Source organism: Jaculus jaculus, chromosome 9 (assembly GCF_020740685.1).
Source record: "Jaculus jaculus isolate mJacJac1 chromosome 9, mJacJac1.mat.Y.cur, whole genome shotgun sequence".
In the NCBI taxonomy this organism is placed as follows: domain Eukaryota; kingdom Metazoa; phylum Chordata; class Mammalia; order Rodentia; family Dipodidae; genus Jaculus; species Jaculus jaculus.
Genome location: NC_059110.1, coordinates 96,926,246 through 96,943,470, shown reverse-complemented (window position 1 = coordinate 96,943,470; position 17,225 = coordinate 96,926,246). Strand labels below are relative to the sequence as shown.

The following is a 17,225-nucleotide window of genomic DNA, read 5'->3' as shown; positions in this document are numbered from 1 at the left end:
TTAATATATTTTATATATATGTTTTTTCTTTCATTAAATTTTTTTGTTTTTTTGAGGTAGGGTCTCACTCTGGTCCAGGCTGACCTGGAATTAACTCTGTAGTCTCAGGGTGGCCTTGAACTCATGGCGATCCTCCTACCTCTGCCTCCCGAGTGCTGGGATTAAAGGCGTGTGCCGGATTTTCATTAACTTTTTTTTTTTAGAGAGCAAGAGAGAGAATTATGTCAGGGCTTTAGGCACTTGAAGTCAAACTCCAGATGCTTATGCCACCTAGTGGGCATGTGCAACCTTGCACTTGCCTTTGTGTTTCTGGCTAACTGGGATCTGGAGAGTTGAACATAGGTCCTGAGGTTTGTAAGCAAGTGTCTTAACTGCTAAGCAATCTCTCCAGCCCTATTTAAGTCTTTTTTTATTTTAGTTTTTTAAAAATATTTATTTGCAAGCAGAGAAAGAGAGAGAGAGAGAGAAGAGAGACAGACAGAGAAAGAATGGGCATGTCAGGGCCTCCAGCCACACTGCAAACGAACTCCAGATGCATGTGCCCTTTGTGTATCTTGTTTATGTGGCTTCTAGGGAATTGAACATGGGTCCTTTGGCTTCGCAGGCAAACGCCTTAACCGTTAAGCTATCTGTCCAGCCCTTTATTTTAGTTTTATTTATTTGAGATGGGGGCAGGCAGAGGGAGAAGAGAGAGGAGAGAATGGGTGCACCAAGGGCTCCAGCCACCTTGAAGATGCATGCACCACCTTGGGCATCTGGCTTATGTAGGTACTGGGGAGCTGAGCTGAACCTGGTTTCTTAGGCTTCATAGGCAAGTGTCTTAACTACTAAGCCATCTCTCTAGCCTTCCATGAATTTTTCTAAAGGTTTTTATATTAGCTTTAGTGCAAACTGTGGCTACACATGGAAGTTTTACTCTCAGAAACACTGATTGTTTTTAAATTTTTATTTATTTATGGGGGGGAGAGGGAGAGAGAGAGAGAGAGAGAAAGAAAGAGGGAGTGTGTATGTGTCTGGGGAAGATAGAGAATGGGTGTGCCAGGGCTTCTAGCTACTGCAAATGAACTCCAGACTCATGTGGCTATTTGTGCATCTGGTTTACGTGGGTCCTGGGGAATAGAACTTGGATCCTTTGGCTTTGCAGGCAAATACCTTAGCCCCTAAGCCATCTCTCTACCCCCTCCCCTTTTTTTATTTGGTTGGCCTAAGAGAGCAATATTTCCTGTTTGGTAAATTTTATAGAATTTAGATCATGATTACAAAATTTTCTTTGTTTTTAGCATTTTCAGCTGTCCCAGTAAGTTATACACAAGTAATGCAGATTATAGAACACTTGACTCTACTGTCTGCCAGTGAACTTATACCATATGCAGAAGTGTTAACATCCAATATGAACCAGCTGCTGAGTTCAGGGGTTCCCCGGAGAGTTCTTCAAACAGTCAACAAATTATGGATGGTTCTTAATACTGTGATGCCAAGAAGGTAAATCTGTGTATTGTTACATATATAGTGTTTATACCAGTCACAATGGACACTAAACATAGTTATTGAAATGAAAGCCTTCATAAGACCACATAGTAACATTTGTTTATCATGTGACAAAATAATTCCTCTCTGAAGTCTAATAGTGATTTATTATATTTTAAGAATCAGAAACTGTTTTCTCTGAGGAAGTTCTTTTAAGGTAGTGTATAGGAATTTGTGGCTTATTGTGATTGTGATCATCGTTGTGTACATCATTGTACTTTTTCCAAATTGTGCTGCATATTGAACTCCCCTGGAGTGGTTTAGAAATTCCTGCTGTCCAGGTTGTAAGCCATGCCAATCAAATTTGAAAATCTGTGATGAGAGCAAGGCTCACTCCAGGTTGTCAACATATCCCTCAGATGGTTCCACTGGAGCAGTGTTTGGAGTGCTTACCTTGTGTTTAGTCAGTAGATCTGTGCGGGCTCATAGAGTATCTCAGCAATAGCAGCCACTTGTAAAATTCAGAAGACCTAGTTGAACTTATCCCGCCAGTTTGATTTTGTCTGGGGAGTGGGACTATGTATATTTTCTAATTTTTTTTTGTTTTTTTATTTTTTTGAGGTAGGGTCTCACTCTAGTCCAGGTTGACCTGAAATTCACAATGTAGTTTCAGGATGGCCTCAAACTCAGGGCGATCCTCCTACCTCTGCCTTCCAAATGCTGAGATTAAAGGTGTGTGCCACCATGCCTGGCATAAATATTTTATTTATTTATTTACTTGAGAGAGAGAGAGAGAGAGAGAAGGAGGGAGGGAGGGAGAGAGTGTGTGCACCAGGGCCTCTAGCCACTACAAATGAATTTCAGATACATGCGCTACCTTGTGCATCTAGATCTACTTGGGTCCTGAGGAATCAAACCTGGATCCTTTAGCTTTGCAGGCAAGTGCTTTAACCGCTAAGCCATCTCTCTAGCCCATGTGTATTTTCTGTATTCAAGTTTTGCTTGTGTCAAATTAATAAATATACATACAGTCTGTCTCACACCTTTCTATTTTAGACCGGCTTTCCACAGACAACAACTTGCAGCATTTACATCCCTTCATTATAGCCCAGTAATGTGCTTATCAGTGAACTTTCTATTATTCAAAATGGAGGTTTAGCTGTCTTACCTACTTCTTCTCTTGTGATTACCCTTTACCCTTGTCTTCCAATACAGACAATATATGATTTTTTGGCTAAAGCAATGTTCAATATTCCTATTGATTGCATAAATGATATTTACAGTTGAATTATGGAATATATTTTGGTCAATTCCCTCTTTCTTTCACTTTCTTTTTTCTTTTAAATATTTATTTATTTATTTTGTTTTTTTGAGGTAGGGTCTCACTCTAGCCCAGGCTGACCTGGAATTCACTATGTAATCTCAAGGTGGCCTCAAACCCATGGCAGTCCTCCTACCTCGGCCTTCCAGTGCTGGAATTAAAGGTGTGCACCACCATGCCTGGCTAAATATTCTTCTTCTTATTATTATTTTATTTTTGAGAGAGAGAGAATGGGTATGCCAGGGCTTTTCAGCTGCTGTGAACAAATTTCAGACATGTGCACCCCCTTGTGTGCATGTGTGACATTGCACGCCTGCATCACTGGTGATTCAAACAAGCATTCTTAAGCTTTGCAGGCAAGGGATTAACTGCTAAGCCATCTCTCCAGCTCTCCTTTTTATTTATTTGTTTGTTTTGGTTTTTTGAGGTAGGGTCTCACTCTAGTCCAGGCTGACCTGGAATTCACTGTGTAGTCTCAGGCTGGCCTTGAACTCACAGTGATCCTCCTACCTCTGCCTCCCCGAGTGCTGGGATTAAAGGCGTGCGCCACCACGCCCGGCTTTTATTTGTTTATTTTTGAGGTAGGGTCTCTCTCTAGCCCAGGCTGACCTGGAATTCACTATGTAGTCTCAGGGTAGCCTCAACTCATGGCGATCCTCCTACCTTCTGAGTGTTGAGTGTTGAGATTGAAAGTGATGAGCCACCATGCTTGGCCCTTTTTTTTTTTTTTTTTTTTTGGCCTGGGACTTTTTTTGGAGGGAAGGGGGTAGGGTCTTCACTCTATCCCAGGCTATTCTGGAATTCTCACTATTGTACTAGGCTGGTCTTGAATTCACAGAGATCCTCCTCCCTCTGACTGCCAACTCCTGAGTGCTGAGATTAAAGGTGTACCCCACCACACCCAGCATATTCTTAATATTTAATAGCTCCTTTGTATCTGAATGTTTTATGTTCTTCATTTCTAAGGAGTATTTCCTTCCATCTTTCCTACCATCCCACCTTCCTTCCTACCAAGCATGATAGGATTGAGAATTTACTTGACTTTTTTTTTTTTAATTTTTCTAAGTAGGGTTTTACTCTGGTCTAGGTTGACCTGGAATTCACTATGTAGTCTTAGGGTGGCCTCCAACTCACAGCGATCCTCTGCCTCCTCTGCCTCCTAAGTGCTGGGATTAAAGGTGTGCACCACCACACCCAGCCTTACTTCAAGTTTTTATTCTAGGTTGCTGGGATCGTAGTCTGAGCCACTATACCCAGCTTTATGATGTTAATTTTTCAAAATTCAATTATACCTATTTTTTTCTTGAAAACTTTTCTTTAATAAAAAAAATAACTATATGACTAGATTTCAGTTATAATACAGCTGTTTTGAACTTGTGATCGTTTTCTCATCAGGCTGTGGGTAATGACCGTTAATGCACTGCAACCTTCCATAAAGTATGTACGACAACAGAAGTATACCCAGAATGACCTGATGATAGATCCTCTCATTGTCCTGAGGTGTGATCGCAGGGTTCACAGGTATGTTTCATTTGAGTATCATTTTTATAATATACTTATATTTGGAGAATTGAAAGGAATTGAAGAAGTTCAATTAAAATTTTTTTTTTCAAGGTAGGGCCTTATTTTGGCCCAGGCTGATCTAGCACTAACTCTGTAGTCCAGGCTGGCCTCCAATTCACAGTGATCTCCTACCTCTGCCTCCCAGGTGCTAGGATTAAAGGTGTTGATTTGTTCTTTGTTTTAGTTTTTTTGAGACAAGGCCAACATACTGTTTTTTTTTTTCCAACGAGAGAGTGCAGGAGAGATTGAATTGGTTGCCCAGGGTATCCAACCACTGTAATCAAACTCCTGACGCATGTGCCACCTTGTGTGCATATGCGACCTTGCAGATGCGTCACTTAGGCATTTGCATTCTGTGGGATCTGGGGATTTGAACATAGGTCCTTAGGCTTTGCAGGCAAACACTTAACCACTAAGTCATCTCTCTAGTCCTGTTGGTGACTTTTTTTTTTTTTTTTTTTTTTTTTGGTTTTATGAGGTAGCATCTCACTCTGGTTCAGGCTGACCTGGAATTCACTCTGTAGTGTGTCAGAGTAGCCTTGAACTCATGGTGATCCTCCTACCTCTGCCTCCAGAGTGCTGGGATTAAAGGTGTGCACATCACGCCTGCCTTGTTGCTGAGTTTTTATGTGTGTGTGTGTGCAGCAGAGTTTCTTGCCATTGCAAATGAATGCCAGATGCTTGTGCTACCTTTTGCATACAGCTTTATGTGGGTTTCTTAGGAATTGAACCCAGAACAGCAAGGTTTGCAACTAAGGACCATTAACTGCTGAGTCATCTCCCTAGTCCCTTCCTTTTTTAGTTCTATGTATTCATAGATAACATTCTGCTTAATATTTAACATCTGATCAATAAAATATAACATTAGAGAAAGGTCATTCTTGGTTTGATAACCATCAATAGTGGCTCTTTTCTCTCTCACAATCAAGACCAATAAAGAATAATACCATTTCTGCCCACATGTTAAAAAAGGAATTTAGCCCAGATAGTGAACTTTTTTTTTTTTTTTTTTGTTCGAGGTAGGGTCTCACTCTAGCCCAGCTTGACCTGGAATTCACTCTGTATCCTCAGGATGGCTTCGAACTCACTGTGACCCTCCTACATCTGCCTCCCAAGTGCTGGGATTAAAGGCGTGCGCCACCACAACAAGCTAAATTCATATTCTTTTCTTTTTCTTTGTTTAGGTGCCCTCCACTGATGGATATTACTCTACACATGCTGAATGGTTATCTCCTTGCATCTAAAGCATACCTCAGTGCCCATCTAAAGGAAACAGCAGAGCAAGATAGGCCTTCCCAGAATAATACAATAGGTTTGGTTGGACAGACAGATGCCCCAGAAGTTACTAGAGAAGAACTGAAAAATGCGTTACTGGCTGCTCAGGTAAATTTTGCTAAAGTAAAATTTAGTCAAAAGAGAAGGGTTTTATTACTCATAAAATCCAGTCAATACTGGGCTTATGCGTGAGAATGAAAATACTTAGTAGCAGAGGCCACTAAGTTAAAAAGGAGACATAAAGGGAAGAGAAAGGAAGGGAGGAGGGTACTTAATAGGTATATATTGTATATATGTAAGTACAATGATTGTTATGGGGAGGTAATATGATGGAGAATGGAATTTCAAAGGAGAAAGTGGGGGGGGGAGGGAGGGAATTAATATGGGATTTTTTTATAATCATGGAAAATGCTAATAAAAATTAAAAAAAGAAAAAAAATCCAGTCAACAGATTATACCTCATGTCCTTGTGTATGTTGTTGACATTGTTTATTCATTTCTGTATAGTGTCTATTATAATAATGTTACCTTGGCTCCTTGATAGTAGATAAACTCTTACTGAAACCATAAATAATCTTCATGATGAAATTTTAAAGAAAACATTTTTATTTACTTATTTATTAAAAAGAAAGAGAGAGAGAGAGAGAGAGAGAGAGAGAGAGAGAGAGAAAGGGAAAGGCAGGCAGATAGAATTGGCATGCTAGAGCTTCTAGCCACTGCAAATGAACTCCAGATGCATGCACCACCTTGTGCATCTGGCTTACATGGGTACTAGGAAATCAAACCTGGGTCCTTAGGCCTTGTAGGCAACCACTTTAACCACTAAACCATCTCTCAAGCCCTAATGATGAACATTTATTAGTCTTAAATAAGGTTTATATTTTAATAAAGTACAAGGCTTAAATAGTTCCAAAGTTATAACTGTTACAGCCTTTACTTTATTTTTAATTGTTATTTTATTCTTATGAGAGATAGAGAGAGAGAGAGAGACTTGGTGTGCCAGGGCTTCCAGCCACTGCAGTTGAACTCCATATGAGTGTGCCGCCTTGTGTGCAGGTGTGACCTTGTGTGCTTATGTCACCTTGTGTGTCTGGCTTATGTGGGACCTGGAGAGTCAAACATGAGTCCTTAGGCTTTGTAGGCAAGGGCCTTAACTGCCAAGCCATCTCTCTAGCAGTTATGTCCTTTGTTGTTGTTTTCAAGGTAGAGTCTCACTCTAGCCCAGGCTGACCTGGAATTCACTATGTAGTCCCAGGCTGGCCTTGAACTCACAGTGGTCCTCCTACCTCAGCCTCCCAAGTGCTGGGATTAAAGGTTTGTGCCACCATGCTTGGCCTAAAGTTACATCTTCACATATTCAACACATATTTATTAGACACCTAATGGTGTCCATTCTAAGAAGTAGGGATACTCTGGTAAAGAAGGCAAAATCGGGCTGGAGAGATGGCTTAGCAGTTAAGCGCTTGCCTGTGAAGCCTAAGGACCCCAGTTCGAGGCTCGGTTTCCCAGGTCCCACGTTAGCCAGATGCACAAGGGGGTGCACGCGTCTGGAGTTCGTTTGCAGAGGCTGGAAGCCCTGGCGCGCTCATTCTCTCTCTCTCCCTCTATCTGTCTTTCTCCCTGTGTCTGTTGCTGTCAAATAAATAAATAAAAAATGAACAAAAAATATTTAAAAAAAAAAAAGAAAAAGAAGGCAAAATCCTTGGTTATTTACTTCTTAAGATCAAATGGTAGAAAAGAAAACCAAATATTGTAGAAAAATAAACAGAAAAACAATTAAAGATATAATGTCAGGCAGTGATAAATACTGTGACAGTATGAGAAGTCAACTTTCAAAATTTTGTATAAGTTAAAATCTCAGCCATTTTTGAATAAGGTAATTAATCTGTCATGCTAAAATGTTAAGCAATTTGAAGTCTTCAAGGTAAAAAGCATTTCTTAGTTTGAAGCAGATTTTCTGAAATCTCATTGGTAATAAGAGAAATAGTAGTAACAATGTAGGTCTTCAACCCTTATCTTTACCATAGAAATCCAAAAAGTGGGGTGGAGAGATGGTGCAGTGGTTAAGGCGCATGCCTGTTAAGCCTAAGGACCCCAGTTCGATTCTCCAGGTCCCACATAAGCCAGATGCACATGGTGGTGCATATGTCTGGAGTTCGTTTGCAGTGGCTGGAGGCCCTTTGTTACTCTCTCTCTGTCTCTAATAAATAAACAAATAAAAATGAAATCTTTAAAAAAACAAACAAACAAAAAAGAAATCCAAAAAGTTATGAAAATGGAGTATTTATTTTGTAATTCTGTTGTCAGAAAATCTTGGCCTGATGTGAACTACTTTTGTGATAAACTTTTACCTGGGTTGGAGAGATAGCTTAGCAGTTAAGGACACTTGCCTGCAAGGTCTAAGGACCTAGGTTGAATTCCCCAAAACTCCTGTAAGGCAGATGCTTATGATGGTGCATGTGTCTGGAGTTCATTTGCAATGGCTGGAGGCCCTGGCAACCCATTGTCTCTCTAATGAATAAATAAATGTATGGGGAAAAAAAGAAAAATAAGATTAGCAACTTTATTAAAAAAAAACCAAAACACCAAAAATGCCCAAAATCTACCTGAATTGAGTCTATACCATTAACGGTTTCTGCAGGGCATAGTTGTGCATGCCTTTAATCCCAGGACGTGGGAGGCTTAGGGAGGAGGATTGCTGTGAGTTTGAAGCCAGCCTGGGACTACATAGTCAATTCCAGGTCAGCCTGGGCTAGAGTGAGACCCTATATCAAAAACCAAAACAAAACAAAAAGGTTTGATCTTACCTTGCAGTTACTGGTATCTTTACTGTAGATGTGTTAATACATTTGATTATCAGGTGCTACCTCACTCTTTGATGGAGATATTTTATTATCTAATATTACTTTAAAGCAATTCCGAGGTCTATCCCTAACAATTAGGACATCACTTTGAGCCCTAATAGCTGCATAAAGGTTACTATATGTTGGGTGCTTGTCTAAGTTTTTTATATATTAACTCATTAAGTTTTACAACTGCCCTATGTGTTAGAGTATCATTTCCTTTTTTTTTTTTTTTTTTTTTTTTTTTGAGGTAGGGTCTCACTCTAGCTCAGGCTGATCTGGAATTCACCATGGAGTCTCAGGGTGGCCTTGAACTCATGGCAATCCTCCTACCTCTGCCTCCCGAGTGCTGGGATTAAAGGCGTGCACCACCATGCCCAGCAATTGTTTCCATTTTTATAATTAGGAAATTGAGACACAGAAGAGTTAAGTGATTTTTTTTTAAGGCTATACAATTAGCTAGGATGCATGCCCAGCCCTTGGTTCCAGAAACTACAAGAAAAACCAAACAAAATAACAGCTACCTGACACCCCTAAACCAGGACTGCGGAGGTGGCTCTGTGGGTAAGAGCATTTGTCGCACTTGTCCCAGCGCCCATGTAAAAACTGAGGGCGGCCACATGTGTCTGTAACCCCTTTCCTGAGAGGCATGGGGACAGTCCAATTGCTGGGGCTCTCTGCTCAACCCTTCTGACTAAAAATGGCAGCTCCAGGATCAGTGTGAGTCTGTGTCTCACAGAAATAAAGCAGAAGAGGACACCCTACATTCCCAGGCCTTTACCTGTGTGCATACACTCCACACACACACACACGCACACACACACACACAAATCCCTTAAGCATAGGTTGTCAAGTAACTAATTTTATTTTATAATTATTAGGTTTTCTTTTTTGTGTTTTTCTTTCTTTCTTCTTTCTTTTTTTTTTTTTTAATGTATGGTCTTACTCTAGCCCAGGAACTCACTATGTAGTCTTAGGCTGGTCTCAAACTCAGGTGATCCTTCTAGCTCTGCCTCCTGAGTGCTGGGATTAAAGGATTAAAGGTGTGTGCCCCCATGCCTGTGTGACCTGTGTTTTGTTGTTGTTATTGTTTTCTTTTCTGTGATTTTTTTGTTTTTTTTTTTGGTTTTTCAAGGTAGGGTCTCACTCTAGCCCAGGCTGACCTGGAATTCACTATGTAGTCTCAGAGTGGCCTCGAACTCATAGTAATCCTCCTACCTCTTCCTCCCGAGTGCTGGGATTAAAGGCGTGCGCCACCACGCCCGGCTCTTTTCTGTGTTTTTTGATGTAGGGTCTTAATGTAGCCCAAGCTGACCTGGAACTCACTCTGTAGTCCCAGGCTGGCCTCAAACTCATGGTGGACTTCCTATCTCACCCTCCTCAGTGCTGTGATTAAAGGCTTGTACCACTATACCCAATACTTTTGTTTTTTTTTTCTACTTTATTTGAGAGAGAGAGAGAGAGAGGAACACAGAGAGAAGGTGAATGAATGGGCATGCCAGGGTCTCCAGGTGCTGCAAAAGAACTCTAGACGCATGTGCCATCTTGTGTGTTTTGCTTACTTGGGTCCTGGTGAATCAACCTGGGTCCTTTGGCTTTGCAGGCAAGCACCTTAACCATGAAGCCATCTCTCCAGCCTTGTTTTTGTAGCCCTGGCTGGCCTCAGCCTCTTGAGTCTGGGATTTAGGACAAGTTTTTGTTTTCTTCTACTCTAGGAAATGGTTGTCTTTCAGAGGGGCATGCCATACATTTTCTGTTTTTAACTCATTCCTGCCACATGAGTGTGTTTACTGCTGCCTTTCATTTATAAGAGGCTCAGATGATCACCCCCCAAGCTACTGTTTTCTGAAATGACATGGAGAAAGAAAATATTAGATACAATCCCAAGAAAGTAGATGAAGAGGAAGGAGGAGAAATCCTAACTAGGGCCTATTTTGGATGTCAATGATTCATAATACCCTTATAGTATTCTTCAACTGAAGATCTGTGGGTCCTGTTAGAGATATATGAGCACCCTAAATTACCCAATGTGTTTAAAGATATTTTTGTTTTTTTGGGTAGAGTCTCACTCTAGCTCAGGCTGACCTGGAATTCACTTTGTAGTCTCAGGGTGGCCTCGAACTCTATGTTAATTTTTATGGCAGGATATCTATTTTATTCAGATTTTTCGCTTGTTCATAACCCTAAAAATAGAATATCTGCTGTATAAATTGGTTAGTTCTGCTTTGAGAACCACTATTTTATGGTGTTGTATATTTTCAGAGAAAGTAATCTGGCATGTCTGTTTATGTGGAAAAAAAAATTAGGTTTGTTTTCAGATCAACTTCTGAGAGACTTCTTACAATCCCTATTTGATTTCCTTGTAGGATAGTGCGGCCGTGCAGATCCTCTTAGAGATTTGTCTCCCTACTGAAGAGGAGAAAGCAAGAGGGGTCAATCCAGAAATCTCCCCAAGGAACATTCCAAGTGTCATTACCAGCAGCACTCCGAATAAGGAAATGGAGGAAGGGGAAGACAACCTGCTTTGTAACCTTCGAGAAGTTCAGTGCCTTATCTGTTGTCTGTTGCACCAAATGTACATTGCGGATCCCAACATTGCTAAACTTGTTCACTTTCAGGTGTGTTTTCAAGAATGACACTTCTTTTTTTTCAAAAATATTTTATTTTTATTCATTTGACAGAAAGAGGGAGTGGGGGAGAGAGAGAGAGAGAGAGAGAGAGAGAGAATGAGTGCACCAGGGCCTCCTAGCTACTTCAAATGAATCCAGCTGCATGTATCACCGTGTGAATCTGGCTAACGTGGGTCCTGGGGAATCAAGCCTTGGTCCTTCGGCTTTACAGGCAAACTTCTTAACCGCTAAGCCATCCCTTCAGCCCCATCAAAGAATGATACTTCAAGGTTGAACTTTCTTTTTCCTGGGGACTTTGTATACTAAGTTTGTAGGGATCATTTAAAAAAGAGATAAGCACAGTCTTGTAATATGGAGAAAATCCAAATTTTGAGTAGTAACAGAGTATTCAAATCATTTGTCTCTGTTTTCATATTTCCAAAAAGTGAAATTCCAGGATGTATATTCAAATACTGTATAGCATGCTGAAGTGAAATCCTCGCTCGTGTGCCATCTGTGACTTGGAGTAATGATCTTTCTCCCCTGTTCTCCCTTTCCTGTTGAGCTAGGGCTATCCATGTGAACTTCTGCCCCTGACAGTCGCAGGCATCCCATCTATGCACATCTGTCTGGATTTTATTCCTGAGCTTATTGCACAGCCAGAGCTGGAGAAACAGGTAATGAACATTTTGGAACTTGAAGAAAAGTTTTATCACTTTGTAGTCTTGGTAGTTATAGAAGACATTTTACAATTTTTTAAAATTGATTTTATGTTTGCGTGAATGTACACCTGCATATATATTCTTGGGTGTAAGATTGTAGGCACACGTGCTGTTGCCATCAGGTTCACATTGCTGGTAGAAATCACCCAGCCAAGAACAGCTTGTGGGAAAAAGAGGTATATTTTGGTTTACAGACTTGAGAGGAAGCTCCATGATGGCAGGGGAAAACGATGGCATGAGCAGAGAGTGGACTTCAACCCCTGGCCAACATCTGGTGGACAATAGAAACAGGAGGAGTATGCCAAACACTGGCAAGAGGACACTGGCTATAACACCCATAAGCCCACCCCAACAATAACACTCCCTCCAGGAGGCATTAATTCCCAAATCTCCTATCAGCTGGGTACCTAGCATTCAGAACATATAAGTTTATGGAGGATACCTTAATCAAACCACCACTTTCCACTTCTAGCCCCCATAAACTGATAACCATACATGATGTAAAATACAGTACATTCATCCAACTTTAAAAGACCCCATAGTGTTTACCAATTCCAATGATGTTCATACATCCCCATAGTCCAAGATCTTCTAACTGAGCCATAATTCCAAAAATTCCCCCCCCCCCAAGCCCATAATGGCACAGAATAAAACATTCACACTGCAAAAGATGCCATTGGGTATAGCAAAGAAATATTCAACTAATACAAGATTTAAAACAACCAGGGTAAACATCAAACTCTGTAGCTTCAAGTCTAACAACTCTAGCCAGTGACAAGTCTCCAAGTCCAATAATTCTAACCAGCAACAAGGCTCTGGAGTTCCAATTCCACCCCTCCAGCTAGGCTACTCGCAGTCCTGGAAACTTCATCTGGGGCTGCAGCTCTCTTTGGTAGCCATTGTGGGGTCCTGTCATCTCCACTGGGTCTCCACTGCAAGCCACAGTTCATCCTTATGACCCCATGGGGGTCTTCATGCAGGCATTCAATAAACCTGCTTCACACTGCCCATGGCCATTTCCAAAACACAAGGTGTGTTGCAAACTCAGTGACCCTCTCTTTCCTGCATTTCTTATACTCCACAATACCAGGTAGGGTGCCAGTTTGTTAATCCAGGGGAAATAAAGTAGACTTTGAAGAACAGGACTCTTCTTGAATACTCAGGCCCCTTTAAAAGAGTCTTCATTTTTCCTATTGCCCCAGTGCAGGTCAGCTGGCCCAGTCTCAAAGTTGTAATCTCTCAGTTGCAGCTGAATGGGCAGCAGTTCACCCAAAGATTTTTTTTCTCTGTGCCACATCCCTCTAGTTATATCAGTTCATTTCTACTCAAAGCAACCCTGCACAACTTCTCAGGACATGGGCATAAGAGCAAGCTTCTCACATAAACTAGTAGCCCAGTCCAAGCAAAGCTCTTTCTCATCCTCATAAGCCAAACCTCACAGTCCATAGTTCTTACTGCATTCAGGTCTTTCAACTCTGACCAGAATAGTCCATCAAGCTGTACTTACAGCACTGCAAGGCATCTCTTAGGCCAAGGTTTCAAATCCTTCCACATTCCTCTTGAAAATCAGCTCCACAAGGCCAAAGCCACACAGTCAGGTGTCTAGCAGTAATCCCACTGCTCGGTACCACTTTACTGTTGTAGTCAGGTTCACATTGCTGGTAGAAATCACCCAACCAAGAGCAGCTTGTGGGAAAAAGAGGTTTATTTTGCCTTACAGGCTTGAGGGGAAGCTCCATGATGGCAGGGGAAAACGATGGCATGAGCAGAGGGTGGACATTGTCCCCTAGCCAACATAAAGTGGACAAGAGCAACAGCAGAGTGTGTCAATCACTGGCAAGGGGAAACTGTCTATAACACCCGTACTCCTCCCCCAACAATACACTGCCTCCAGGAGGTGTTAATTCCCAAATCTCCATCAGCTGGGAACCTAGCATTCAGAACACCTAAAGTTGGGGACACCTGAGTCAAACCACTAAACGTGCCATGGCACATGTGTGGTGGTCAGGGACAGCTTCCAGGCTCGTTGGAGTCACTCCTCCTCATTTGGGGCAGTGTTTTTCTCCATCTCACTGTGCTGCTGTTATCCTCTTGGCTGTGTTTGTGGAAAACTCCTACCTCCCATCTCACCTCAAGCATGCTGGGGTTACAGAGCCTGCCATGGCTTTGGGCTGGTGGTGTTTTCTCCTTTTGACATGTTGTCCGAGGATTGAGCTTGGGTACTCAGGCTCAAGTGGCAAGTGCTGTATCTACTGAGCCATCTTCCTAGGCCCCATTTTATGATTTCTTTTTTGTTTTTGTCTTTTTCAAGATAGGTTCTTACTCTAGTTTAGGCTGACCTGGAAATTCATAATGTAGTCCCACACTGGCCTTGAGCTCACAGTGATCCTCCTACCTTTGCCTTCCAAGTACTGAGATTGAAGGTGGGTACCACTATACCTGCTACCATTTTTAATTTTTATACTTGGAAATTTTCTTAAGAAATATGTTACCTTTGGATTATGTATTACAGATATTTGCCATCCAGTTGCTTTCTCACCTGTGTATCCAGTATGCACTTCCAAAGTCACTAAGTGTGGCTCGCTTAGCAGTCAATGTCATGGGGACTTTGCTAACAGGTGTGTAGCCAATCAATGTCAACAAAACATTCTAACATAAGTTAGTACATATATTTTCAGAATTTAGTGACTTAGTTTTTAATATTACTGCTACCTACTATGACACAGTATGTGTTACTGTTAATTTAGCCTATGCTGTTCTTTCCATTAGTTTTCTTTTGAGACTTATTTATAGATGTGATTTGTAATGTAGACTAATAGAACAGAAATTGTCTTTTATTTTATGTATGAATGTTATCAACATAGAGTAAATATAATAAAATTTCCAAATGGAAGTCAAATCTGTGTGAATACATTAGTAGAAAACAAAGTAAGATTTACTAAAAGTGCTCAGTTCTAGAAAACCAGTCATATATGCAAAGAAGACAAAAATATAGTAGGTATTTCTTTAAATTATAGATTTATCTTGATATAATTGCTTTTTGGTTTGTAGAGAAAGTGGTGTGAAAATATACTTCCTTAAAATATGTAAATATATTCAATTCTGTAAAGTTATAGAGAATTTCAGTATTCTCTTAATACTTCATTTAATTTTCATTGTTCTTATCTCATAGTAATTCGTAGTGTTTAGGGCTTATACTGCATTCAGGCATTCTGTCCCAGCTTTAACCACCAACTGTTGTGTGATTTAGAACTCTTTCCCCCGACTCAGGGCTGGAGATTGAACCCAAGGCCTTGTACTGCTACCTCTCTAGTCTTGGAACAATGATTTTTTGGGGGCAAAAGGGGGTGGGTTTTTGAGGTAGGGTTTTAGTCTAGCTCAGGCTGACCTGAAATTCACTATGTAGTCTCAAGATGGCCTTGAACTCATGGCAGTCCTCCTACCTCTGCCTCCTGAGTGCTGGGATTAAGGTGTGCGCCACCATGGCTAGCTTGGGACAATGATGTTTTTTAAACCTCTAAAGTTTATTTAATGTTTTTTCATATGAAAATTAGTATATTGAAATTTTGAGAATGAAAGGAAATAATATATGCAATGTACTCATCACAGTGCTTGGGTATAATAAAAATTTATATCATGGATGGTGACCGACTAGTAGATTCTGAGTTACCTGAAAGCAAGATGGGCAGTATCCTAGATAACCTAGAATCCCCAGCATAGCATTGGTATAAATTAAGTGCGTAGGCTGTATATGTTAAATTTGTATAACTAAAATCAATTCTGTGTCATCTCTTTCTAACAGTTTTAACACAGGCAAAGCGGTATGCTTTCTTCATGCCCACCCTTCCAAGCCTGGTCTCTTTTTGTCGAGCCTTTCCTCCACTATATGAAGATATTATGTCTTTGCTCATTCAAATAGGGCAAGTTTGTGCATCAGATGTTGCCACTCAGACAAGAGACATTGATCCAATCATTACACGTAAGTGGTAATTCATTGTCTTCTTTGTTATTGTTCGTGTGCATATTTATGTGCATGTCTGTGTTTCAATGCACGTGAAGGCCAGAGGGACAACTTTGGATGGTCCCGATTTATTTATTTTTATTTTTAGTTTTTGTTTTTTCAAGGTACGGTCTCATTCTAGCCCAAGCTGACCTAGAATTCATTATGTATTCTCAGGCTGGCCTCAAACTCCCAGTGATCCTCCTACCTCTCCCTCACATTTGCTGGGATTAAAGGCATCAGCCATCACACCCAGCCTTTTTTTTTTTTTTTTTAATTTTTTAATTTTTAATTTTTTAATTCATTGGCCTAGAGCTCGCCAAGTAGGCCAGACTGGCTGGCCAGGGAACCCCTAGGATCTTCTGTGTCTACTTCCCAGCACTTGGATTACGACTGTGAACCACTGCATCTGGCATTTTTATGTGGGTTTTGAGGATCTAATTCAGGTCCTCATGCTTGCAGGACAAGCATTTTACTAATTGTGCTTTCTCCCTAGCCAGGTGATTCATTTTCAAGAGTTATCTTAGGCTGGGCATGGTGGCATGAGACTTTAGTCCTAGCACTGAGGCGGCAGAAGTAGGATCACTGAGTTCGAGGCCACCCTGAGACTACATAGTGAATTCCAGGTCAGCCTGGGCTAGAGTGAGACCCTACCTTGAAAAACAAAAAACAAACAAAAAGAGTTATCTGAATATCTCAGATAAAGCCAAATTTATTCCCATATATTGTGCCTTAATTTATTTTCCTTTCTGTATTTGCAGGTCTTCAACAAATAAAAGAGAAACCAAGTGGATGGTCTCAAATCTGTAAAGATCCATCTTATAAAAATGGATCCAGGGATACTGGAAGTATGGATCCTGATGTACAGCTCTGTCACTGTATTGAAAGCACAATAATTGAAATAATAAACATGAGTGTTAGTGGAATTTGAAAAAATTGAAACAAGTAAAATGAGGCACATACCCAACATGCATCTGCATCTTATAACAGCTCTAAACCCAATATCTTGGAATTGGTGAAATGATCAGTTCAACACAAATATAATGTAGAACTCTGAGAATTATATTTGCTTGTATTTGATTGATACGTCTTTGGATCTACTTTGCTGATGTGTTTATATTGTAGCAGCTGAACTTTTTTCCTTGGGAGCACATTGAAGAAACTTACTATCAGGAAGGGAGTTTAGTCTTGTACTTAATTTTTGAAGTGATACAAGACTGCCAGTCCTTTAATTTCTTATTAATATAGATGTGTGGAAAGCCTTAGCTCATTTGTGAGCTTTAAACATATTTCAACAAAGATGGAATGACGGAAGGGCGAAAAAAGGGTCTAGGGAAGGGAACATTTAGGAATCAAATACACAAAAATTGCAAAGACAATGCAAGGAGTAGTAATGTGGTTGGAATTCTAGTTTGTGAAGAAACA

At 40.6% G+C, this 17,225-nt stretch overlaps 1 protein-coding gene across 5 annotated transcripts in view; it reads left to right on the top strand.

The window, feature by feature from the left end:
• Ints2 (integrator complex subunit 2) overlaps positions 1-17,225 on the top strand; it is a 63,991-nt gene that overhangs the window by 45,733 nt on the left and 1,033 nt on the right. For all 5 annotated transcript variants that reach the window (XM_004664524.3, XM_045159019.1, XM_045159018.1 and 2 more), the window contains exons 18-25: positions 1,281-1,482; positions 4,184-4,309; positions 5,536-5,734; positions 10,836-11,087; positions 11,648-11,755; positions 14,313-14,418; positions 15,603-15,779; positions 16,562-17,225. The exon at positions 16,562-17,225 is cut by the window's right edge and continues 1,033 nt beyond it. In XM_004664524.3, the coding sequence (XP_004664581.1) occupies positions 1,281-1,482; positions 4,184-4,309; positions 5,536-5,734; positions 10,836-11,087; positions 11,648-11,755; positions 14,313-14,418; positions 15,603-15,779; positions 16,562-16,731 (1,340 nt within the window). In that variant the 3' untranslated portion in view covers positions 16,732-17,225. The remainder of the gene's footprint in view (positions 1-1,280; positions 1,483-4,183; positions 4,310-5,535; positions 5,735-10,835; positions 11,088-11,647; positions 11,756-14,312; positions 14,419-15,602; positions 15,780-16,561) is intronic.